This window comes from Carettochelys insculpta, chromosome 26 (genome assembly GCF_033958435.1).
Source record: "Carettochelys insculpta isolate YL-2023 chromosome 26, ASM3395843v1, whole genome shotgun sequence".
Lineage (NCBI taxonomy): Eukaryota > Metazoa > Chordata > Testudines > Carettochelyidae > Carettochelys > Carettochelys insculpta.
Genome location: NC_134162.1, coordinates 193,226 through 217,467, shown reverse-complemented (window position 1 = coordinate 217,467; position 24,242 = coordinate 193,226). Strand labels below are relative to the sequence as shown.

Here is a 24,242-nt window from a genome sequence, read left to right as displayed (position 1 = left end):
CACAGATGGGAAAATGGCTGAGAAAGGGTGAGATACAGGAGTACACAATATGCCCATACATGTCATTTACGATCATTATTCCAACAATGGAAATGTGCTCATGTCAATTGTGAGAGGACATGGCAAAATATTACTTACAAATTTCATTACATTCTTTAAAATATATGCTCCAATTTCTAGTATGTCATCGACCACAAAAAACAAAAAAAAGCCAGACTGGTCATATATTGTACATGGACAACATTAAACAATTTCTCATCCACAAAACCATCACCACAAGAGAACTCTAAAACATAAAAGATTGATTTATTATTCCCAATTCTAACTTCCTTCACAATACTTAAGACACAAACAATGCAAGACAAACAACAGAAAACACGTAATGCTACTGGAATAAAATATAAAAGCTTTAATTTGAAAACAAAGCCTTGCCATATTAGCTCAAGAACAGACAGACAAGGAAAAGTTGCCAATGTCACACGTTTATAAAAAAAAAAGTTTATGTTCACAGAAAATCTCTATGAATTGAGGCACAATTTTTTCCCCTTCCTGCTGGTATCATTTCCTTTTCTCTTCTGGGAGATGGCAGATTCTTTGCACACAGTAGCCTCACTTTGGGTCACTTCCTCGTCGGTAGTTTTGGAAGCCTAGTGTTACATGAGAGAAGTGATTCAAACAAAGGTGGTTATTTTTACAGTATTTTTTGTAACATTCACAGTCAGTTTGGAAGTTCATCAAGTCTGCTCTAGCAGGAGCATGCACCTTCTGGAGACACATGAGCAGTTCCTCTTGGAAAAGGCATGCCAGACTTACACATTTCTAACAAAACATGGGGGGGTGGAGGAGCTCTTCAGACCACTGTACACAGATCTATCCCTGAAGTCTATAAATAAGCTAGTTCAGTCTGGAAATTAGGTTTCTAGTCAGAGATGAGAGCTTTGGAAACGCCTCCCAGTAGGCTGTTCGCCTCCCACCTCTCTTCTGACTAGTTTAAGACAGAATTTGATAAATGTATGACCCAGGCTATATGATAGGATTGTCTGTAATAGCAGGGATGGGACTTGATGAGCCAGAGGTCTCTTCCATTCCTATGTTTCTTTCTGCCCCTTTGGAAAAAAAAAAAAGGGAAAACATTTTTGGTACACAGATGCAAAACAAAAGGACAGAAAAGAAACATTTTCAAAAATTGTTTTTTGAAAATCAAAATGAAAAGTTTCATTTAAAAAAAATCAAGCAATCCTGTAGTATGTTAAAGATTAACAAATTTATTGATTAGGTAATGAGCTTTCATGGGTGAGACCCACTTCCCTGCACATCCACTAATGTGATACATGTGCCAGCAATGCCTCAATACCATGTACATTGGACAATCAGGACAGTCTTTGCACCAAAGGAAAAAAGCAGTCCAGTAGCACTTTAACGAATAACTAAATAATGTATTAGGTGATGAGCTTTCATGGGACAGACCCAGTTCTTCAGATCTTAGCCATCCCAGAACAGACAATATTTAAGGCACAGAAAGAGGCTGAACTCTTTTTATATTCAAAGTTGACACATTAACACATGGTTTGAACCAGGATGGCAATTTTCTAGCTCATTATAGGCGCTCGTTTACATACTTTATCCAATTATTGATTTCTGCCCCCTCGCTCTCTGATTCTCTCACCTTGATAATTTTTCTGATTTGTCAACCTTGATTACTATTTTTGGTTTTCTCTGTGCCTTAAATACTGAATCTGTTCTGGTATGGCTATGATCTGAAGAACTGGGTCTGTCCCATGAAAGCTCCTCACCTAATAAATTGTTAGTCTTTAAAAGTGCTACTGGACTGCTTTTTTGTTTTGAGAGTATATAGACTGGCACGGCTATCTCTGTTACTTTGCACCAAAGGATGACTGTTCAACATCTTTATTAATGACCGGGATGGTGGGATGGATTGTACCCTCAGCAAATTTGCAGATGACGCTAAGTTGGGGAACAGGTAGACACACTGGAGGATAGGGATAAAAATCAAGATGACCCAGCCAAATTGGATGATTGGGCCAAAAGAAATCTGATGAGGTTTAACAAGGACAAGTGCACAGTCCTGCATTTGAGATGGAAAAATCCCAAGGATTGTTACAGGCTGAGGACCGACTGGCTAAGTAGCAGTGCAGGAGAAAAGGACCTGGGGATTACAGTGGATAAGAAGCTGGATATGAGTCAACAGTGTGCCCTTGTACCCAAGACGGCTAATAGCATAGTGGGGTGCATTAGGAAGAGCATTTCCAGCAGATCTAGAAATGTTATTATTTCCCTTTATTTGGCACTGGTGAGGCCACATCTGGAGTGCTGTGTCCAGTTCTCGGCCCCTAAGTATAGAAAGGATGTGGAAGCATTGGAAAGGGTCCAGCAGAGTGCCACCAAAATTATTAGGGGGCTGAAACACAATCTACGAGATAAGACTGAGGGATTTGGGCTTATTTAGGCTGCAGCTACATTATGTGAAATCCGATTTTTAATAAATTCAATTTTTAACCTTGTTCTTATCAATTCAAATTTAAGTGTCCCCAAAGCTTCTTGAAATTCAACCTGCCATTTTTCCATGTCGAGTTTCCCCATCCCCATTGCCTATGCAAGTTCAACAGCGTGAGCAGTGCATTGTGGGTACCTATCCCCCAATGCCTTAGCCCCAGTTGCTTGTGGGAGTTTCATATTTGAATCCCAGAATGCAAAGCACTGTCCCACAATTCAGAGCACTCTAACCATGCGAAAACTAACTGGCGATCACGCCATGTCCTGCAGCATTTTCTCCACCAGCACAAGCACGGATCCCCAAATGCTTCAACTCATAGAACACATGGTTTCGGCACCCAAACTGGCTGTCATGCAATTTTGCCTTCAATTACAAAACTCAGTGATGGTTTAGTATCATACTGATGATGATGGTTTTAAAGAGCAAATCTCACAACTGCGGTCCAAGAACTCTCACATTGGATGCCCGGGAGGCATTGGTGACAGAGGAGCGGCAGTTTTGGACTTGTGAGACAAACACAAACTGGTAGGACCACTTCGTTTTGGAGTCCTGGGCTGACCAGCAGTGGCTGCAGAACTATCGCATACGCAAATCCACTTGTATTGAATTTTGCGATGTGCTGGCCCCCACCCTGAAGGGCAGCAACACAAGAAAAAGGCCAGCTTTAACAGTTAAGAAGGAAGTGGCAATTGCTCTGTGGAAGCTTGCAACACCTGACACAGTTACCAGTCAGTGGCAAATCAATTTGGGGTGGACTCATCTACAGTGCAGGCCATGGTGATGCAGGTGGCCCATGGAATCTGTCAGTTTCTCCTCAGGAAGACCATGACACTTGGAGATGTACAGGCTATAGTGGATGGTTTTGCTGCCATGTGGTTTCCTAACTCTGGTGGGGCAATAGATGGTACACACATCCCCATGCTTTTGCAGGGATTGGTAGATCACAATGGTTGTTTTACCAACATTAACATTGGATGGTCAGGGAGGGTTCATGACCCACACATCTTCTGAAATTCTGGGCTGTACAGAAAGTTCCTGGATGGGACCTTCTTCCAAGACCAGAAAAATCACAATTGGCAACATGGAGATGCCTACTGTAATACTGGGCAACCCTGCTTACCCTCTGCTGCCTTGCCTTATGAAGCCCTACACAGGAGCCCTAGACCCAAAACAAGGAAAACTTCAATCACAGACTCAGCAGGTGCAGAATGGTGGCTGAATGTGCCTTTGGCCATTTAAAAGCGACGTTCAGAAGCTTACTGACCCGTGTGGACCTTTCTGAAACTAATGTCCCCACCGTGATTAGTGTGTGCTAGTTTGCACATTTGTGAATCTAGGTGGGAGACTTCCCCATCCATCTGGAATTCCAGAACAGAGGCCATAGGCTGGCTTACACACAGCCACCTACACAAACAACCAGTAATAACCACACCGAGGAAGAAGCAATAAGGGATGCTTTAAAACAGTTTCATGAATGATCTGTAACACACATGCTACCAATGTAGGTCTCTGTCGTCGTGCAAATAAATCATACCGTCTCAATGCATGAATGAATGGCCTTTTCTTGGTGGAAAGTGGTTGAGTTGCAGTACGTAGAATGCCTGGAGGCAGCCAACTGTGCCTTCAGCACTCCCCCAACCTGCCTGGTTCCCCCCTTGATTCGTGCTCCTTACCACTCACGCACGCACAAAATCACACCGAGCTCAAATGAATGATTTTATTTTGAGTGGACGAGAGGTGTAAGTGGCAGGAAAAAGAAGAATTGTCAAGGATGCTCCAATAGCCTTTTGCAATGGCCCTTGGGGCTAGAGGAGCAGGCTATCCTTGCCCTCCCTCCCTGCATTTGGGGACCGCGACGACAGAGGTTGGGTGACCTCTCTTCAGGGGACTCCAGCCAGTAGGAATTGGCCCCTGCTGTGCTGTGTTAGAAGTCCCTCTGCAGCTGCAGCAGGGAGCACAAGACCTCCATTTGCTCTAACTGCCATTACAAGTTTTGCCATGGCCTCACTCTGCTTTGCCACTTGCTGCTGGTGGAAGACAAGCATTCTCTGCTGCAACTCAGCTTGATTCTGACACCATTGAGCTGTACTATGAGGCCACTGAGCAGCGTCCTTTGTTAGCTTACTGTGTTCTGCCTCATTCTGCTCCATGTGCTGCAGGATGAGCTCCTGTTTGCACTCTTTTTCCATTTCTGGACCTCTCGCCCATGTTGGGCATGGCAGCTCAAAAGTGAAGGTAAAAATAAACATACAGCTCACACAATGTGCTTTCAAATGGCATGAATGGGTCTCTGTGTCTACTATCAGCAAAAGTTCTTTTTTGAAGGCCGCTAACGGCTTATTAAGGATGGGAGTCTAAGTGTACATTTCACAGTACATCATTTACCATCACTTATCCAGCACGTTTCTTTGTGGACATGGCAAGCTACAAGCAATTGTCCACATTTTAGGGGAGGGGAAGAGAAGGACTGCAAAGCAGGGGAAGTCGTCAGGTGTACTGGGGCAGGGGAAAATATTTTCGGACGGTCCTGGAGCAGTCCTCCGCAATGAGCGAGGAACACAGTGCCTGGCAGCGGCATGGTGAGAGGGAATGGTGCAGAAGGGTTCGATTACAGCTGCATGGATGGCTGCATGGGAGGACACCCCTATAAAGTAAAAAGAAATGCTGGGTGGAAAAGGACATGGGAGGGGAGATGCCCAGAAGCGACATGGCATGGGGGATCCCATTAAAGTGAGAAGAAATGCTGGGTGGGAAGGCGCCCTGCAGCCACATTGTGGGATGGGGAATGGAGTGTCCGCCAGCTGCTGCAGGGAGATATAAAAGGTCGGGAAGCACGGTTTTAAAAAAAAAAGTCTGATGCAAATTCCCGTGCTTCTGTAGGTTGCCAAAGAAGACATCACCATCCTAAAACTAACAGATATGGACAAAGAAGACCTGCTCATCCTATGTGACCACAATCCTGGAAAATCTGCTAAAAGGCAGTGTGGCACCATGACACCAGATTGCTATCTGGTTGCCTGGCATGGCAAGGTGCGCTACCGTGGAAGCCACAAGAAGTCAGGCTTGCCTAAGAACTTTGTGGAAAAAAAATACAAGAGTACCTGGATGAGGCCTTCGAGGAAATATCCAAAACGGAGAAGCGCTTCATCCCAAGAAACATTAACATGCTGTTCTGAGGGGAACAGATCCCTCACAAACCTGTACCCATATCCAACCCTATACCTACACCCACTCACAACTCGCTACTAAAACACGGAATGAAAACTCACCTGAACAGCTTGATACAGGGGGCTTAGGGGACTGGTGTGGAGGCAACTGCTTCCAGGTCTATGGTGAAGAGCTCTGGGTTGTTGGGAAGAACTTCCTTGGTCCCCTGCTCGTTGCCCTCTTTCCCCAGGGCACCCAGCTCTTCCCAGTTCACCCTGAACTCCAGACCAGAACCTCCACAAGTGTTGTAATTAACACCGGGCTCTGTAATGGGGTCACTCCCCATGAGCATGTGCAGCTGTTCATAATATTGGCAGGTTTGCGGAGTTCCCCCTGACCACTGGTTGGCTTCCCAGATTTTTTTGATAGGCCTGCCGGAGTTTTTTCCGCCTTCACCCAGCATTGCAGAGTCCCAGAATTAACCTCTGGCAGTCATCTCACATGACATCTGCTCATAAATTGTCATGTTTCTCTTGGCCACCGACTGGTCTCCCCAAATTGCAAGAAGATCCAGAATCTCCTGGTGGCTCCACGCTGGGGCTCTCTTGCGAGCCTGAGAAGTACTATGCAGATCATTACCTTGAGTGCTCATGATTGCAAGAGATGGCTACCGATGCGATAGGCAAAGAAATTTTTTCCTTTGTGGCCGCCATCTATATTTGCAGGTCTGGGCACTGCTGAATTCAAATTCAATCAAAAATTCACAGGCTTCCTGTGACCTTCTTCCTGCACACCTGGATGAAGAGCAATGGAGAAGGAAGGGGCCATACATGCACGGTCACCACATAGCTTTGTGGGATACACATGGGACACTTCTGGAGGTTAATAAATTCAAATTGAAGACCTGGTGCTTCCACGCTACCCTTTGTTGAAAAATTTAAATTAGAAATTGATGCTATACCTCTCCCGTAATGTCGACATTTTATTGGTATTAGGACTCAAATTAAGCTAATGGTTTTTACAGTGAAGACAGTGACGTTTTAATATCCCAACTCACCAATTATTTTGACTACCAGAACGGCCACCTGGCACGCTAGATCAGAGAGCTTGCCTGGGGTGCAAGCGGTGCCCACAGAGACGCTTGTAGGAGAAAGACAAAGCGAGTGTGCTATAAAGTGAAATTAGCTGAGCACAGGGCACAAGTGGAATAGAGATTGGTGGAAGCAGAGAACCAAGAACCATGCACAGACCTGTGCAGGGACGCAAGGACTTTGTCCGACTTCAGTCATCATTTATCTCCCAGTTACCATCAGAACAGAGATCGTATCAAACCAAATACACCACCTACAGGAGGAAGCAACACTTTGCTATTGCTTTTCCCTGAAATAACTGGGTAACCACAACCTACCAAATAAGTACAACCTCCAGTGGGAAGGTAAGTTGGACTAGTCCCCCATTTCATTAGTCTGGGAAGTGAGACTGCCCAGCTGTTTTCAAGGCAGACAAGGGTGCCAGTGCCCCCTAGTGTTACATTGCAAAAAAAGGCTATTTTTTTCCACTCGCATATCCAGCAAGCTGGCAATAAAGCTAAAGGTTGCTTTTGACTGCATTGTTAAAACCCTTTCACTTGAAGGGTTAAAACAGAAGCTAGTTGCTGCACTCCTCTGATCAACCATTGTAAAAAGTCCTTAGTCATGATCCACCCTAGCGGCCATTTGCAGGGATATTGTTTTATCCCCATGCTGAAAACACAGAGACAACCACTTTCTACACTTATGAATATTGGATTTGTACATTTGAAATGCTTGCAAAATATGTAACATTGTCTATGCAGCTGTTAGATTAGTTCTCTGTTTTCCACTCTAATCATAGCACTACTTTGTGCACCCTCATATATTTGTTGTATCAGCCACCCACCGTCTTTCACTAAATAGACTCAGAATGCAAAGTCTTCATGACAGGGCACGTTGCAGGGGTTTGCAACCTGCAGCTCTGGAGCTGCACGCGGCTTCTGATTGCTTCTTCTCCTAATTGCTCAAGAACTCATGGGTATGGGGGGCAAAGGAAGGAATTCTAACTACAACATGGGCACAGAAACCAAGTAAAGTCTACCTAAATAAATTAAACATTTCTGAAAGATACGTTAAGTTCAGGAAGTTCACATTTTGACACTATCAGCCCTGGCAGCTCTAGAACTCAAGTGTATGAAGACAGGAAATTCACTCCCAGTAAAACTACTGGAACCTGAAATACACATTCAAAAAATGAACTGGGGTTGGTGGGTTAGAGGCATTAAAAAAAAAAAAAAGAACAATTCTGAAAGTGATAAATCTGCACCACTCACATCGTCTTCCTGAGGACTAGCAGACTACATGTCAAGATTAGGCTACACCCGATTCCTCGGTAGCAGAGTCAAAGCGTGGTACATTTCTTACCCTTTTTTGTTGACTTGCGTACTTCTCAGTCCATTGTTTGGCATTTCTTATAAATACCTCCTTGTTGTATTTATACTCTGAGGACTAGAAAAAATAAAGCAAGAAACAAGACAGACATTTAAACTATGCCCCTGTGAACACTCTTAGGTCCTTATACAGAAGGGTTAGCACAGATATTATTCTGTCACTGCTCCAACTTACATGTGCCAACATTTGTACTGAGGAAACAAAAGAAAAGTACATACTATATCTGCCATGAGGGGGTCATCGGGGTTAGGTTCACACATCAGCAGCTGGATGGAGGTCAGCAAGGTGGAGATATTCAGGGATGGCCTCCATGCACCCTTCACAGAAACAGAACCACAGAAACAGCTTAACAGGGAGAAGTCTGCCCATGAGCTGGCATACAGAGAATCTATAAATTCTCCTCTGGAGTTTCCAGACCTCAGTGCAGAATGTAAGGTAGATAGCACTAGGTGGTTTGAACTCAGTTTACACAGCCAGAGAGACATCTGAGGCCAGGTCAGTTATTCTGAAACCTATAACTTTGTGATCTTCCCTACAAAGGGCAAAACACATTCCAGGCCTGATGTGGTTTACACACTTTCGATTCACCACAGCTGCAGTGGTAATGTGCTCTACAGCAGAAAGGAGCACAGCGCTCATACCAGTTGCCCTGCAGTTTCTTTTCAGACTGTTTCAAGAGAGCAATTCCAGTGACACAAATCTCACTGCAATTTAATCCACACTAACCCATAATGACATTTGTCATTTGTATCTGTGTTGTTTTAGAATTCAGGCATAAACCTGTGATTTTTAGGAGAGGACCTAATTCTCTTAGGCCCCTTAAAAAAAATCTCAGCCCTTAACACATTCAAAAAAGTAAGAAAAAGGATAGATCTTAGTTAGTAACTGATGGCACGCATGACAGTAAATCCTCGATTTAACAGAGTTGGGGGCGGTGTCTGTTAATCCCAAAAGATCTGAGAGTTTACTACCCACCCACGTCCCAGTCCCAGCCCCAAACCCCCCCCCCCCCCCAAAAAGAAAGGGTGGTGCGGGACTCACCAGACGAAGGCCATTGGAGCCACCTCGCCACATGCGGCTGGAAGAGCTGCCAACAGCGGCGCTGCCACATACTTGTCTCATCAGGGGTGGGGCACGTATGTGGGCAGACAGCACTCGTTATGCAGCCTGGTGGGAGGAATGAGTGGGGGCTCTGACATTGATGGTGGCTCCTCCCGTCATGCGTGGCTCCAGCTCCTCGAGACGGCAGCAGTAAGTCCCCTAACTTTTTTTTTTTTTGGGGGGTGGGGGGGTGGGGTGGGAAATAAGGATTTTACAGATCCCAGCAGACTTCATGAACAACAGGGTCATCGTTTAAGAAGTCCATTAAATTGGGATCCGTAAAACTGAGGTTTTACCATATACAGTCAGGTGCATCACAAATACCCATCTAAACAAGTGCCAATATTTAATATCAGCAAAGCTTTTACAGCTGGGACAATAGGAGAGTTAAGCATCATCTGTAACCTCATTGATCCCCACTAGAGCAGTACTGCCTTACTTTAGGTGGTAACCTGAGAACATCCAAGCAAATCCTTCCAGCAGAGTCAATGTTGGGATGGTAGATAGGCGTCAGAAAGCGAATCTTCGGGGGTTCAAATGGATATCTTTTTAAAAGAGGTATAAAAGAAACAGATTTCATTTACAATATAATCTCACCAAATTTTCAGTTCCACTAGCATTCTGTTTGCCACATTACCCCAAACAACACTACCGTCCTCCTTCCAGCCACCTGAAAATTCCAAAGCCGTCATCTCCTCAGCAAGTTTTTGGAGGAAACAACCACATCTCTGGCCATACCCCAACAAAATGGCCTTGACTGTTCTCAGTTTGGTTTCTGTCTTTTGCACAACACTAGACTTCCCTCTGCTGGGAAGCTAAGTTCACTTCAGTGTGAAGAGGAAGAAGAACAAAAAAAAAGATGCAGTATGCACCCTTAAGGTCCTCCTTCCTTTCTGCTCCCTGATCTTTCTGAAATGTTTAATGGCATCCAAATAATTTAAGGATCCTGACAAATTTTTTCTAGGCTTTTTTTGTGCCTTGTCACACACCTTGCAAGTTCAAAAATGAAATCTTAATATTACAAATAAGCACATTGATAATGTCACAAATGGGAGACTGAAAGCAAACATTTTATGCCTAATGCCCCAATCCATATCAGATTGTATTGACAGGAAGGTAAAAATAAACTTCTCTAACTATGAATGTTCCCTGCTCTCACCCACTCCCATCCTTCCACATGCAGTGGTTTATTTACCTTTCAGGAACAATTATTTCCAAGTTGAAAACTCCTTTTTCATATGGTGTATTCGCACCACCCAAAATTTCTTAAAGAAGAAAAGATTAGACAACTGTAAGATTCAAAATGGGTAAATATTCCTCCCTGCACCCCTGTAACATGCTTCTGCTAGTCTTGAATTCTCATCACATCATTCGTAACTTTAGGAATGTCTGGATCCAACAGAAGTGACCATTAAAGATTTTGTCCTGCCTTGAGTGCAGTAATGTTAATAGCCCCTATGTTTTAAGGGCTAGCTCGGAAGGGCCTAAACAATCATTAGTTATGTAATTTTGAAAGAAAAAAAAAAAAAAATGAGTGTAGCTGCTACAGGTCGGAACCTCGTCACTTGTAAAAGTAATTCTGGACTTCTGTTGAGTGCGTGCCCAGCAAAGTCAAAGAGGAGGATGTTATTTCACCAGTTTTTTCTGCGTGGCTGCCTTTCCTATCTTTATAACCAAGCAAACTCTTCACACTTGCTCCCTTCTCATGATTCGGGAGTCATGACTAACTTCAGTCTCTGAAGAGCTACGTCTACACGGGGTTGCTACATCGAAATAGCTTATTTCGATGTAGCGAAATGGAAATAATAAGCTATTTCGATGAATAGCGTCTACACGTCCCCCAGGGCTGGTGCCTTGTTGGGCAGCACCACATCGAAGTAGGCGCTGCAGGGGAGCGTCTACACACCAAAGCGGCACACATCGAAATAAGGGTGCCAGGAACAGCTGCAGACAGGGTCACAGGGTGGGCTAGCACTTCCCAGGCAACAGCAAGCCGCTCCCTTAAAGGGCCCCTCCCAGACACATGCAGCCTGCACAGCAAGTGGTCTGCAGAACCACAAGTGTGCACACCCCGTTGAAGCACCATGGACCCCCAGCAGCAGCAGCCGCCAGAGGTCTGCACACCTGCCCCTGGAAGAGCAGCGCTTGCCCTGCTTAGTGCCATGCAGGAGGCAGCTGACCATCTTTTATTTGAGGAAGATGAGCTGCCCCCAGGGGATGAGGAAGCAGCCCCAGACCTTGCTGCCCTCCCAGCCCCCCCGCCGCTGGCTGTGGAGCTACCCCATGAGCACGGACTGGTGGGAGCGGCTGGTGCTCGGCGAGTGGGACAATGACCGCTGACTCCAGAATTTCCGGATGAGCCGGCAGACATTCCTGGAGCTCTACCAGTGGCTTACCCCTGCCTTACGGCACCAGGACACCTCCATGCGACGTGCCCTCACCGTCGAGAAACGGGTCGGCATCACTGTCTGGAAGCTGGCCACTGCAGACAGCTACCGATCCGTAAGGCAGCAGTTCGGTGTGGGCAAGACCACCATCGGGGCTGCCCTCATGGAGGTAAGAGGACACGGGGCGTTGGTGGGGAGAGCGAGCCCAGGGGTGGAGGGCCAGACACACCCTGCACACCCCTCACCGGTGCTCTCTCATGTCCTTCCCCTGCAGGTCGTCCACGCAATCAATGCCCTGCTCCTCCACAGGCTCATGCAGCTTGGGGACCCGGATGCTGCCATCGCAGGGTTTGCAAGCCTGGGCTTCCCAGATTGCTTTGGGGCTCTGGATGGGACCCATATCCCCATCCATGCCCCGGAGCACAGCGGAGGATGCTTCCTCAATAGGAAGGGATACCATTCCATGGTCCTCCAGGCCTTGGTGGACAGCCGGGGCCGCTTCCTGGACATTTATGTTGGCTGGCCTGGCAGCATCCACGATGCCCGGGTGTTCGGAAATTCGGGCCTGTGCCGCCGGCTGGAGGCAGGGACCTACATCCCCCAGCGGGAGATCCCTGTGGGGGACACCACCATGCCCCTCTGCGTCGTCGCAGACGTGGCATACCCCCTCCGGCCCTGGCTCATGCACCCCTACAGTGGCCATATCACAGCCAGCCAGGAGTGGTTCAACATGTGCTTGAACCACGCGCGCCAGGTGGTCGAGCGCACTTTCGGCCGCCTCAAAGGGCGCGGGAGGTGTCTCCTCACCCGCCTGGATGCAGGCCTCACCAACATCTCCCAGGTTGTGGGCGGGTGCAGCGTGCTCCACAACCTGGTGGAGAGCAAGGGAGAGGCCTTCTTCCTGGGCTGGGCTGTGGAGGCTGGCAGGGCTGACGTCCAGCCACCTGCTGCCCCCAGTTGCCAGGTCGACCCTGAGAGGATCCGGGTCCGGGAGGCCCTGCAGGCCCATTTTGACCAGGCTGCGGGGTGAACGCTGGCAGGGCCAGCTGCGGTTGAGCCACCCACTGCACCGCCCCCATCCTCCACAACACTCCCTGCCCCCACACCCACACCCACACCACAGAGCACCCGAGAGCACCCCCCACCCCCACCACTTTTCTTTGAAATAAATGGAAATGTCGTTTCAAACAAAACAGTGCAACCTTATTATTAACAAAAGAAAAGGGGTAACTATGTACACGGGGGGGGGGGCAGCTACTAAAACAGGGGTCCAACAAAAACTATTTACAAATGGGGGAATATGTACAAAGGAGGGGGGGGCCCACATCCTCAGCCCCGCACCCTAATGTCCAGCGCCCGGTGTTGAGGGGTGCGACCCACGTCTTGGCCGGAGCCCTGGTCGAGGCTGGACAGGGGCCGGGAGAACCGGCAAATACGGCCAGCCGGTGTCCACAGGCCCATGGTCCCCCTCAGCGGCAGGCCCCAGGGCGGCACACGGTGGAGGGACGGCAGGTGGAGTGGCGGGCAGAGCGGCAGGGGGGGCCAGGTGCTGCACAATGCGGTCAAAAGTGCGCATGAAGGCCCCCCAAGCCTCCTGTCGCCAGGCCAACGCTCGCTCCTGGAGCTCCAGCTGCCGCTCCTCCACCTGCAGGCGCCGCTCCTCCACCTCCAGCTGACAGCGGAGGATCGCGAGCTGCTGGGGGTCCGTGGCTGTCCGCAGGCGGCTCCTCCGTTGGCCTCGTCCTGGGGCTGGTCGGTGCTCTGTCGAGGGGCTGGCCTGCTGAGATGGCCCCGGTGGGCTCTCCGGGACCATGGACACCTCACCGGCGTTCTCTGGGCCCTCCGATGGTGCAGCTGTGGAACACGGGGGGAACAAGAGTGGAGACAGCCGTTAGTGTGGGCCCTGACCCATGGCCCTTGTCCCCCTACCCCTCTGCTGTTGGTTCCCCATCCCCATCCCCCGGAGATGCTGCTGCTGCTGCTAGGTGTCCCACCCCCCCAACCCCTGGATGACCCTAGGTTCCGCTCCCCCCATCCCCAGGGATGGGGCACGGCGCTGTCCTGTTGGGAGGCAGGAACTGATGCACTCTTCTGAGGGACATGCCACTGCTGTCCTTGGGGCCATGGTCATCTGGGCGTGTGGGGGGCCCTGGTCATGCCTCTTGTCCCCGCCCCTTAACCCCGGGCATGTGCACCAGTGGGGTACATACCTGACGGTGCGCTCCCATGTTCGGGGGACACCCATTGGGCGGACGCCCTGCTGGAGCTGCGGGAGGGGAGGGCGATGTGGAGCCCCCCATCGCTGGAGGACTGTCCCTCCTCCGGCGTCGCAAGGGTGGGCTCCTGGGGGGGCCCCTGGGGTGCAGGGCTTACCTCCAGGGCGGACTTCGTCTCCAGGGCCTGCTGGGGCTCATCGGCCGATGCGTCAAGAGTAGCCAGGGGGGAGGAGGTGTACTGGGGGCCCAGGATGGCCCTGAGCGCCCTGTAAAAGGGGCAAGTGGCGGGGGTGGCCCCAGATCGGCTGGCCGCGTCCCAGGCCCAGGCGTAACCCTGCCGCAGCTCCTTGACCTTACTCCTGATATGGTCAGGAGTGCGAGCAGGGTGACCCCAGGCAGCCAGGTCCTTGGCCAGCCGAGTGAACGCATCTGTGTTCCGCCTCTTGCTCCCCATTACCTGGAGCACCTCCTCCTCGCCCCAGAGCCCCAGCAGGTCCCGGATCTCGGCCTCCGTCCAGGAGGGGCCCCACTGCCTCTTCCCCGGCTGGCTGCCAGCCTGGGAGCCCTGGCTCCCCTTGGGGGGGGGTGCCCTGTGGGTGCTTGGGGGGCTGGCTGGCTGCCAGCCATGAGGTACAGGGTGCGGGCTGGGGCTACTGAGGTCTGTGCAGGCTGTGCACGTGGTAGTGCTGCTGCCTGCACGAGCTCTCAGCTTCCTGCACAGGAAATAAGGCGGCGGGGAGCTTTAACGGGCTGCTGCATGCGGCGACCATAGAGCTCACGGGCTGGAGAGAGCGTCTCTCAACCCCTCGGCTGATGGCCGCCATGGAGGACCCCACTATTTCGACGTTGCGGGACGCGGATCATCTACACATGCCCTACTTCGATGTTCAACGCTGAAGTAGGGCGCTATTCCCATCTCCTGATGGGGATAGCGACTTCGACATCTCGCTGCCTTACGTTGATTTCAACTTCGAAATAGCGCTCGCCACGTGTAGACGCGGTGGGCGCTATTTCGAAGTTAGCACGGCTACTTCGAAGTAGCCGGCTCGTGTAGATGTGGCTAAGGAGAGAAGATTTCTCAAGTTCAAGACTATGAAAGTGATTCAACAACTATTGATTGAAAATTCACCATAATTAAAAAGACATTTGAATTCATGTGCAGCCCTACATCCAGAGCTGAGAATTGGCCTACAGACCCAAACAATTTCTCGCTTTAAGGTAGCAAAGCTAATGTTTAAGACTATACTGCCAAAATCTTCAGCACTGCTCCACTGTATTGCTTCTTCTGGAAGGTAGTGCCTGAAATGGAGCTAATCTAAGGGCCAAACATTGAGTTATGGAGGGAGAACTCTCTGAATGCCTTGCCTTCCTCATAACAGGAAACCTGGATCATGAGTCTCCAAGTCATCTGTAAAATGTTGTTAGTGAAGAACATCCAAGTACCTACAAGCACAAATCCCTTCAGCAGTATTGAAGAGCCATGAGAGGGGTGCTATAGATACTTGTAGCAACAGTAATTCATGTCATTTGAAAACCATTAAGTCCATAAGAACTTAACAGAAAGCATATGATAGTGTGGCTGTTTCCTTAACTCCCCCCGATCCACACTCCCTAACCATCAGTGAGTCTATCAAACAGGAAACAAAGAGAAACTCAAGACGGGAAATTTTTTTTTTATATATATGAAAAGTGGACGAGAATCAAGCAAGAGTTTCATGGACTGGTGTTAATTTCATTGCCAATTATTAAGTATGAACAAAATATTCACTCAGGGGTTTTGCCACTGTCAGGTTTTGCCAAGACACTGCTGAGCAAACATGACAATGAGAAAATATTTTGGTGTAATGCCTACCAAAAAGATACCAAATAAGTCATGATGGTAATACATACGGGCTTGTAGATCATCCATCCTGTTTTTGTTTTGCCAACATGTTATGCCTGGGGGAGGCTCTGTGGTCAACAGATGCAGCTCTCTCTTCAGTCGTGAATTTCTTTGCATTGTGCTGAAACATTTTAAGAAGAATTAGTACCTTATAAAAACCACCTTTCATTCTGTAGATACAGTATAGCTTTCATATTAATAAGTCAAACACCACTTGTGCAAGAAGGAGCAGCCCTTAAATACTCAATAAACAGCCTTTAATATTATCAACTATTCTGTTGAGAGTGATGCAGACCCAGAAAAACAATGGTCCTCTGAATTCTTCAAAAACATCAAGTGCCTATGACAGCAACCACCAAGTTTTATACATCCTCACATAGCCTACCCAGGTAGTATGATGATTTAGTTCACCAAAATATACACAATAATAGGCTGGGAATCTAGAGAATCATAAAATTATAGGATTAGAAGAGACCTTAGGAAGTCATCAAGTCCAACCCCCCTGCTGAAAGCAGGGCCAATCACAGCTAAATCATCCCACCCAGGCTTTTGTCAAGCCAGGACCTAAAGACTTCTAGGGATGGAGATTCCACCACCTCCCCAGGTAAACCATTCCAGTGCTTCACCTCCCTCCTAGTGAAATAGTTTATCCTAATATCCAACATAGATTTCCCTCACCGCAACGTGAGACCATTAGTCCTTGTTCTGACATCTGTCACCACTGAGAACAGCCTCTCCCCACCCTATCTGCAACCCCTCCTTCAGGCAGCTGAAGGCTGCTATCAAATCCCTCTCCCACTTTTCTGTAGACTAAATAAGATCAAATACCTCAGTCTCTTCTCATAAGTCATGTGCTCCAGCCCTTTAATCATTTTCATTGCCCGACGCTGGACTCTCTCCAGTGCATCCACATCTTTTCTATAATGGGGGGCCCAGAATTGGACAGTACTCCAGATACAGTCACACCAGTGCTAAATAAAGGGAAATAATCTCTTCTCTAGATCTGCCAGCAATGCTCCTATTAATGCACCTCAATATGCTGTTAGCCTTCTTGGCTACAAGGCCACCCTGCTCATAGCCAGCTTCTGATCTACTGTAATCCTCATGTCCTTTTCTGTAGAACTGCTGCTTAGCCAGTTGGGGACCACAGTCTGTAACAGTGTTTAGGAGGATTCCTCCATCATAAATGCAGAACTCAATTCTATTTCCAGTTCTACCTCTTGGCTGCTGCATTACTTTGGATACGTCATTTCACACCTCTATGCTTCAGATTTCTCCTCTGCAAATATGGCACTGGCCTCTTTTGTACAGCCATTTGAGGTCCACTGAAGCAAAGATAAAAGCTTAGTACTATTAAACTATGCTAACCAGGTTAAAACAAAAATGTGTTTTATTCCAGCTATAGATCTTGAATAAAGAATGTAATTTGTCTTTTTGAGTGGTCATATGGCAGCTCCATATCATGGAGCAAGCTGCGGGCTGGGCCTACTGCTCCAGGCATCACAACATCTCAGGCCCCAACAACACCCGGATTTGGCCCAGGTGTCATGACAGGTATCATACTAGATCAAATTTGAGTGAGTGGCACCGTAAAGGTGTAACCCAACGTCACAACTCCAGACACACATATTTTGGTTACAACGCCCAGCCCAGACAGACCCACATCATAGGAGTAGCAGGAACCAGTGGTGAGGAATGATTGCCATGCCGTGGAGCCAACAGCAACCATGGGCTGCATAAGGGGAGCTTGGCGGCAACCAGTCCTTAGCACCACCTGCACTGCACCATGCATCTCTTCCCCCGCTACCCCAGAGCCATAGAGCGTGCCCAGTGTGGCACTCCAGCAACAATTCCAAGGGGCCTGGGACGCCAAAAGCAGCAGCTGGGAGGCCCAGGCCCCTTTAAATTGCCAGGTCCAGAGGGCCACTGCCCCCATTACCCACTCCGTCAGCAAGCCCGGTGCAGTGCAGGATGCACCCAAACCACTGTGGGCTCAAACTATTTCCTGGGTAACAACTGGGGTGCATGAAACAATTGATGCTTAAAAAAACCCCACAATCAGATCTTTTGATTTAAATTGGATTTTAAAAAGGAATCAGCACCAAATTTCTTATTTAAATATAATTATAATAAAATCTCATCGAAAACATGCTACCCGTGCACTTACAGTCTCGTAAAAATGTATTAATGAAGCCAGTCTGTCAAGTGTAACTACTAGCTCTTACTTTCTGTAGGATCTAGGCTGTTTAGATTACTAACAGAAACAGAAACTAAAAGCAACGCAGAAAGCTGGATTGGATTATTTTTGTCCTGTGTTTATGTAGTGGTGGATTTTGGCCAAGCACGACAGAGCAGTTAGCTAAGCCACTGTCTTAGAGACATATATATATCAAAGATAAAGGCAGCATAAAAAAAGAACAGTGAATAACAAATAATAGTATGGAGCTACACATCTCAAAGCTGGAAGGGACCTCAGGAGGTCATCGAGTCCAGTCTCCTGCCCTTTTGGCAGGGCCAAGCACCACCACCCTTTTTTTAAAACACTATTTGCTGCAGATCCCGAAACAGCCCCTTCAAGGATTAAACTCACAACCCTGGCTTTAGCAGGCCCATGCTCAAACCACTGAGCTATCCCCTCTGGAAAGACAGAAGGAAGACATTCAGCACGTGCAAAGCTTCCTATATTTCCCCCACACTTGTCATAGAAAATCTGTCATGGCTTGTGGCTGTAAGACAAAATGTATCTGGAAATACTTTGAAGAAATTCGTTCCAGAGGTAAAAAGGAAAAAGGTGTCAAGCGTAAACCATGCAAGAACAAGAAGTGGGGCCTAGCTGCAAGACAAAACATCATATGGAAAACAGCTTATTTGGACAAAATGCTGTGGATGAAGACATGGATGTGGCTTAGTAGATTAACTGATTAGTAACTTGAATATTTCGCTTTGAAAAGCATCATTCTTCAGGACTCTCTCTTTTAGTATAAGTGTGATTTAACAAGTAAATTCCCAAGCTGTTTCCTATGTTGCTCGAAAAAGTTTAGCTTAGCTTATCCTTATGGCTTATTTTATTAGTTAACTAGGCTTAGAATCTATCATCCCAAGAGTCAGCACAGAAAGCTGCAGTCAGGGAAATCTGAAGTTGCCAGGTGCAACTTAGTGTCATTTTTTTATTTTATATTTCATAAGACATACCCCTGCTTTTGGAACATCATGGCCAAAGACAATAATGGTGATACCATAAGTCTATTCCCTATTTTACTTCAGTGTAACTGAGCTTTTCCAAGGGAACCCCAGTCCGTATTTGTTTTCTCAAAAAACAGAAGTGCTGGCGAGTTCATGGGGCTTACTTCAAAATTAAGTGCACTCTATGCACAGCCAGTCTTAGCTTTTTCGGTAACTCGATTTAAATCAATCCACACTGGACAACACATGGTAAACATTTACAAAAGGGTTCCACGTCTGAAAAGGTTGAGTACCACTGCGTTAGATAACCTCGAGAGGTTGGCCTGGAAGGATTATTTCTGTTATTTTGTATCTAAACTGAACAAACCATCCTAATAGCCCCGCTCATGAACACCACAGGTTCACAATAATCAACCATCTTGGGTATCCTATTACAAGACCATCAGGACAGTTGAGAGCAAAGCATGTTATAACAGGTTGTAGCTTCATTACAATACAAATGAATAAAACCATCCTTAGCCATTCCATGAACATTCTCAAACACAAGAATATCCTCATCCACCAGTCAGGACAAGAAAGAGAACCGGGGCAGTGTTACACCTGTCAGAAATTAGAGCTCCTGTCACTGATTAGTTCAAAAGAGGAACAACCAACCTGTGCGTGTGGGGGAGGGAGGTGGTGATGTGGGTCATCCACCCTGTACCAGGATAAGCCTTTGGTCCCTCCCAGCTATAGGGAACAACCAAGCATTCCCTCACTAACCTCCCACATAGCCCCCTCATGGGGGGGCAGGGTGGAACCCAGGTGTCCCCTATGATCACTCCACACAAGTGTTTTCCATGGGAACTGAAATTAGAGGTGCTGTGTGATTTTACAAGAGCATGAAAGCCAAGGGAGACAGTCTGGAACCAATAGTAAAAAACTGAAAAAATGTTTCGTAATCAATTTTATAAGACTTAATTCATATAAAAGATTTAAAAAACAGCTGGTTACTCAAGCCTTCTGTGATGTAGTACATCTACATCATTCTTAGCTTTCTGTTGTAATTTTCTACAACTTTGTTAATGAACGTCTTAAATTAAGTACACTCATCTTTGGTGGCTTCTCGTATGCCCGATACTTCATTCTTCTATTGATATGTTCATTAGTTCATTCACATGATCGGACAGAAAAGCAACTTCTTTCACAACACAAAATCCAAGTCAATGACAAGAAAGTACCCTCAAACTGTAGCTGTTGTTACAGAGAGTAGCAATAAATGAATTCCTACATCTTTCATCCCCAGACACATAGCACAAATATTGGGTTGAGCCACTACTGATGGTAGAAGTTGGAAATCAAATCTTCATCCACTCATTGCATGACATTCCACTCTACATTCAAATTCTCTATTCTGTCCTGATAACATGGCAGTGCCATTGCTGGTGGTGCCTTATTCTGCCCAAGTGCTGATGTTTTACAAGACAGAAATCTGAAAAAGCTACATAGAGGTTGAGTAGAATCCAGAAGTCATGACTGTAGATTTGCAAGAATTCAGTCTGCACTCTTTCTGCTGGCTTTAAAAACACACACTCTCCCTCTCCCTCTCCCTCTCCCTCCTTGTACCTTAAGGGAGAGTCATTAGTTCTTCCTTAGTCAAATTCTGCACTAACCTTTTCAACAAATATTTCTCTGCTTGAGCCAACCATGTGTGGCTTCTATTACTGGACGAAGACCTACTACAGCTGCAGCAGATGCCAGGATGGCATTAAAAAAATGACAAGCAGCTTTGGCAGTAGTCCTACAAGAGAATAGCAATTATCTTCTCCAAACATAGTAACCAAAAGTCATCCAACAGCATCACACCGCTGAGATCTGTCTCCTCTTTTGAGATATTTTACAAAGTCATTAATAAGTGTTGCAATAGGTTGAAGACAACAGTCAAGCATTACTCATGATCTATCACATTGGACTAATCTGAATTTCAGCCCTAGCACGTCCTTGATTTCTTCCAGGTTCTGTCTGTTTGGACTTTTGCTTGGGGGGTGTTGGGGGGAGACATGCTGCATCTACTCATGTCAGATCTTCCAGAAGAACACAGGCTTCTTCCGGATCCCCAACACTGGTTGGTTACATAAGGGGAACAATGCCTTCCTCCAGAAGAAAGTATGTGAGGACGCATGCAAACCGAAGCGGTCCACCATGGCGGCTCCTCGCTGGAGCCAGCAGACAACCTAGCAAGCCCCTGGGGGCCCTATGGCGCCTGCTTCCAGCAGCAGTTAAAGCTGCAAGGACCTAGAAACCCGAGCAGGAAGCAGGGGTTCTGAGGCTGGCCGCATGTCCTGAGCTGGCAGCACCCAGCCTCGTACCAACCTAGAATCAAAGGCCAGCAGCTGGATGGCCAGCAGCCAGCTCTCCTGTGCCCCCAGGGCAGCCCCGGGGAGTTGGGTGACGGCAGCCCGGAGGGAGAATAGCCCTATAAGAGAATCCCTGCATGGGCAAAGCCAGAGCTGCGAGACTTCCTCATACTCTGGCATGAGGAAGATGTCCTGAGGGTCCTGTGTCCATCAAGGCACCAGCAAAACACCCCTGCCTGCACCTGACTAGCCCTCGGCAACCATGGCCATCCTGCCCAGACTGCAGACCAGCTCTGATACGAGATCAAAGAATTACGCCAGAGATACACCTGGGCCAGGGACAGCAAACATCATTCCGGGGTTGGCGTAGCCAGATGTCCCTATTATAGGGAGCTACGGGACATGGTGGTGAGTGATAACACCTTGCCACCTCATGGATACAGCCGTCACGGACACCCCTGCTGCACCAGAGCGGAAGGATGGCAGCTCCTCCAAAGAGGAGGGGGGGGCCCCCAGCCAGCCCCAGGGACACTCAGACAACTCTTCCCCCAAGGGGTCCCTGGTGATAGCGCTGGTTTCGAGGCCAAGCAGCTGGCCCACATCCAGCCGGGCATTCCTGGACCTACACAAGGTCACACCTGACAAGCGCATGGCACAGGGCATCCCCACAGGTCCCCACACCATGCCCCCCAGTGTCTCACAGCTGATTGCACCCCAGGGCTGCAGGCAAGAGGCCGGGCTCTCCACATGCACCCGCTCCGGGGGCCCTTGCACACGCAGGTCCGCACAGCTGCACACAGCCTACCCGTGCCATGGGCATGGAGCCCTTGATGCCCGACCAGCGCCCTCTGGTCCGGTGCCCTGTTGCCCCGCAGGGCCCTTCATCAGATGCAACAGTGAGTCTGTGCTCACGAAAGCTCATGCTCGGAACTGTTCTGCGCGCCTCGGAGGTGCCACAGGACCCCTCGCTGCCGTCACAGGTCCGGACTAACGCGGCTCCCCCCCGCGACACTTGTGAGTCTATAAGGGGCCACGGAACTCCCTGCTGTGACGATGAGAACAGCCGCGGGTAACTAACGCCGCGCCGCGCACACGCGCCGATTTGTAACCGGACACACGTGCACTGCACAGCGCCCGCGGGCGTCTCACTCGGCCCCTCTCCTCACACCTCACCTCGGCCGGCACCGCCCACCGTGCCCCGCCCCGCCCCTCTCCGCAGGAGGCGACGGCGGCTCCCCGCCCCGCCAGCCCCACGCCGGCCGCCGTTCGGCCATGAGCGCTCGTTGTTGGGGTTCGCACGTTCGGGGCGGGGTCACTGTGCGACTGCAGCACCGGGAGTCCCCGAGAGCCGCAGGGTCGGTCACGGGCCCGGACGCGCTACGGCGCCCCAGGGAGGAGCAAGGGCGAGCGGCACCGCGCTCTGGACGCGCCCGCGGGGACGAGCTGCGACGGGGGCGCGCCTGGTGCGGCTCCCGCGCAAAAACCGCCCCAGAACCCAACTCCGAGCCGGGTCCGAGCGCGTCGCACCCAGCGGCAAGTTCCCCGCGGCGCGGCGCGGCGCGGCCCGAGCCCGGGCCCAGGCCCTGCCCCCGGGGCCGCGCTCCACTGGCGGTCGGGGCACCTGCCATGGGCTAACTGCGCCGCGGAGCCCCCCGCCGCCCCCACACCCGCTCCCGCTCACCCGCCGCCTCGGTCTCAGGCCGCAGCCAGCGAACGTAGCTGCTGAGTGAGCGCGAGAGTAGCGCGCAACCGCGCTGAGCCCGCCCGCCGTAGGCCTGCGAAGGTGCCGATCAGCGGAATGCGCGGCGGTGATTGGTCGGAGAGGAGCCGCGGGCGCCGCCCACTGCTTCAAACTGTGGGAGGGCGAGGAGACGCGGTCTGGGATTGGAGGGGCCGCTCGAGGGCCCGCCCATGCGGCCTTGGGGCGCCTCCCGACACAAACGGCCAGCGCAGGCCGAGCTCCTTGCTCCGGCCACGCCCCCGAGCCGAGGCTGGGCCGCGCGGGCGGGCGGCCGGGGCTCGTTACAGGGACCCGGGGGCGGGGGCGGGGGCGGGGGCGTGAGTACCGTCACCTGTTAGCCCTGCGGCCCGGGGGCGGGGCCTCGGCAGGGGCTGCTGCGCGAATTGCGCCCACGGACGCGCGCTCGCGCGCGAACCGGCAGAGGTGGGTCTGTCCCACGGACGCGCCTCGCCGCGCCAACTGCTGTGTTCGGCTTTGGCGCGCTCCTGCGCCGCTGTTGGCTGCGCTGGTGTGGAGACTGGCGCCGCTGCCCCTCTGCGGGGCTGTGAGGGCCGCGCTCGCTGCCGCTGCTGGGGTTCGGCCCGGGGACTGTGGCCTGGGGCTTTCCCGACGCGGTGGCTGCACAGGTGTTGGGGGGGCAGGGAGGGGGGAGCGTCCTGATTACTTTTGATAAAAGGTGAATGTTTAAAAGTCCCACAGTTGGCAGCTGGTGTTTCAGTAACGGACACGGGCCGTGTCTGCACGTGCCCCACGCTTCGAAGCGGCCGTGCAAATGGCCATTGTGACGTGTGCTAACGAAGCGGTGAAATGCGCGTTCAGCCCCTCGTTAGAACGCCGGCGGCCGCGGCGCTACGACATTGACACGTCTCGCTGGGGGCTCCTTTTCGAAAGGACCCTGGGAACTTCGAAACCCCCTTGTTCCTATCTGCTGTCAGGAATAAGGGGATTTTGAAGGTCGTGGGGTCCTTTCGAAAAGGGTTAATCAAGCCCCGTCTGGACGAGCTGCGCAGCAGCGAGACGTGTCAATGTCAAAGTGCGGCGGCTGCCAGCATTCTAATGAGCGGCTGAATATGTATTTCAGCGCTTCATTAGTGAACTTTGAAATGGCCATTTGCATGTGTGATGAGGTTCAGGGGTCCCCATGTGCTGCACCCCCTCCACAGGCAGGAGTGACTCTTACTTAGCAGGTGGAACAGGAAGTTTATCAGGTGGCAGAGGTCCAGTTTCTTACAGAAGAGTCAGTGCAGCAATTAGAGACAGTCATTCCAACCC

General features: G+C 49.7%; 2 protein-coding genes across 4 annotated transcripts in view; both read right to left on the bottom strand.

Moving 5' to 3' along the window:
- UBE2T (ubiquitin conjugating enzyme E2 T) lies at positions 1–22,988 on the bottom strand. 3 transcript variants are annotated; one of them, XR_012642598.1, is made up of 8 exons: positions 22,911–22,988; positions 15,719–15,831; positions 10,421–10,490; positions 9,665–9,770; positions 8,343–8,441; positions 8,098–8,181; positions 6,913–7,006; positions 525–647 (listed from the first exon to the last, which is right to left on the bottom strand). XR_012642598.1 is itself a non-coding variant. In XM_074977688.1 (7 exons), exons 2-7 carry the CDS (start codon positions 15,825–15,827, stop codon positions 519–521), a joined length of 597 nt encoding a protein of 198 aa, XP_074833789.1. In that variant the 5' UTR covers positions 15,828–15,831; positions 22,911–22,988; the 3' UTR covers positions 1–518. The 3 variants fall into 3 exon arrangements, 2 of the variants coding, with proteins under 2 accessions (XP_074833789.1, XP_074833790.1); XM_074977688.1 differs by lacking the exon at positions 6,913–7,006 and having other exon boundaries at positions 1–647; XM_074977689.1 differs by lacking the exon at positions 6,913–7,006 and having other exon boundaries at positions 505–1,106.
- The window catches only part of INAVA (innate immunity activator), a 61,188-nt gene continuing 59,806 nt past the window's right edge, over positions 22,861–24,242 (bottom strand). Inside the window, exon 9 of the mRNA XM_074977763.1 lies at positions 22,861–23,004. Within this exon, the coding sequence (XP_074833864.1) occupies positions 22,861–23,004 (144 nt within the window). The remainder of the gene's footprint in view (positions 23,005–24,242) is intronic.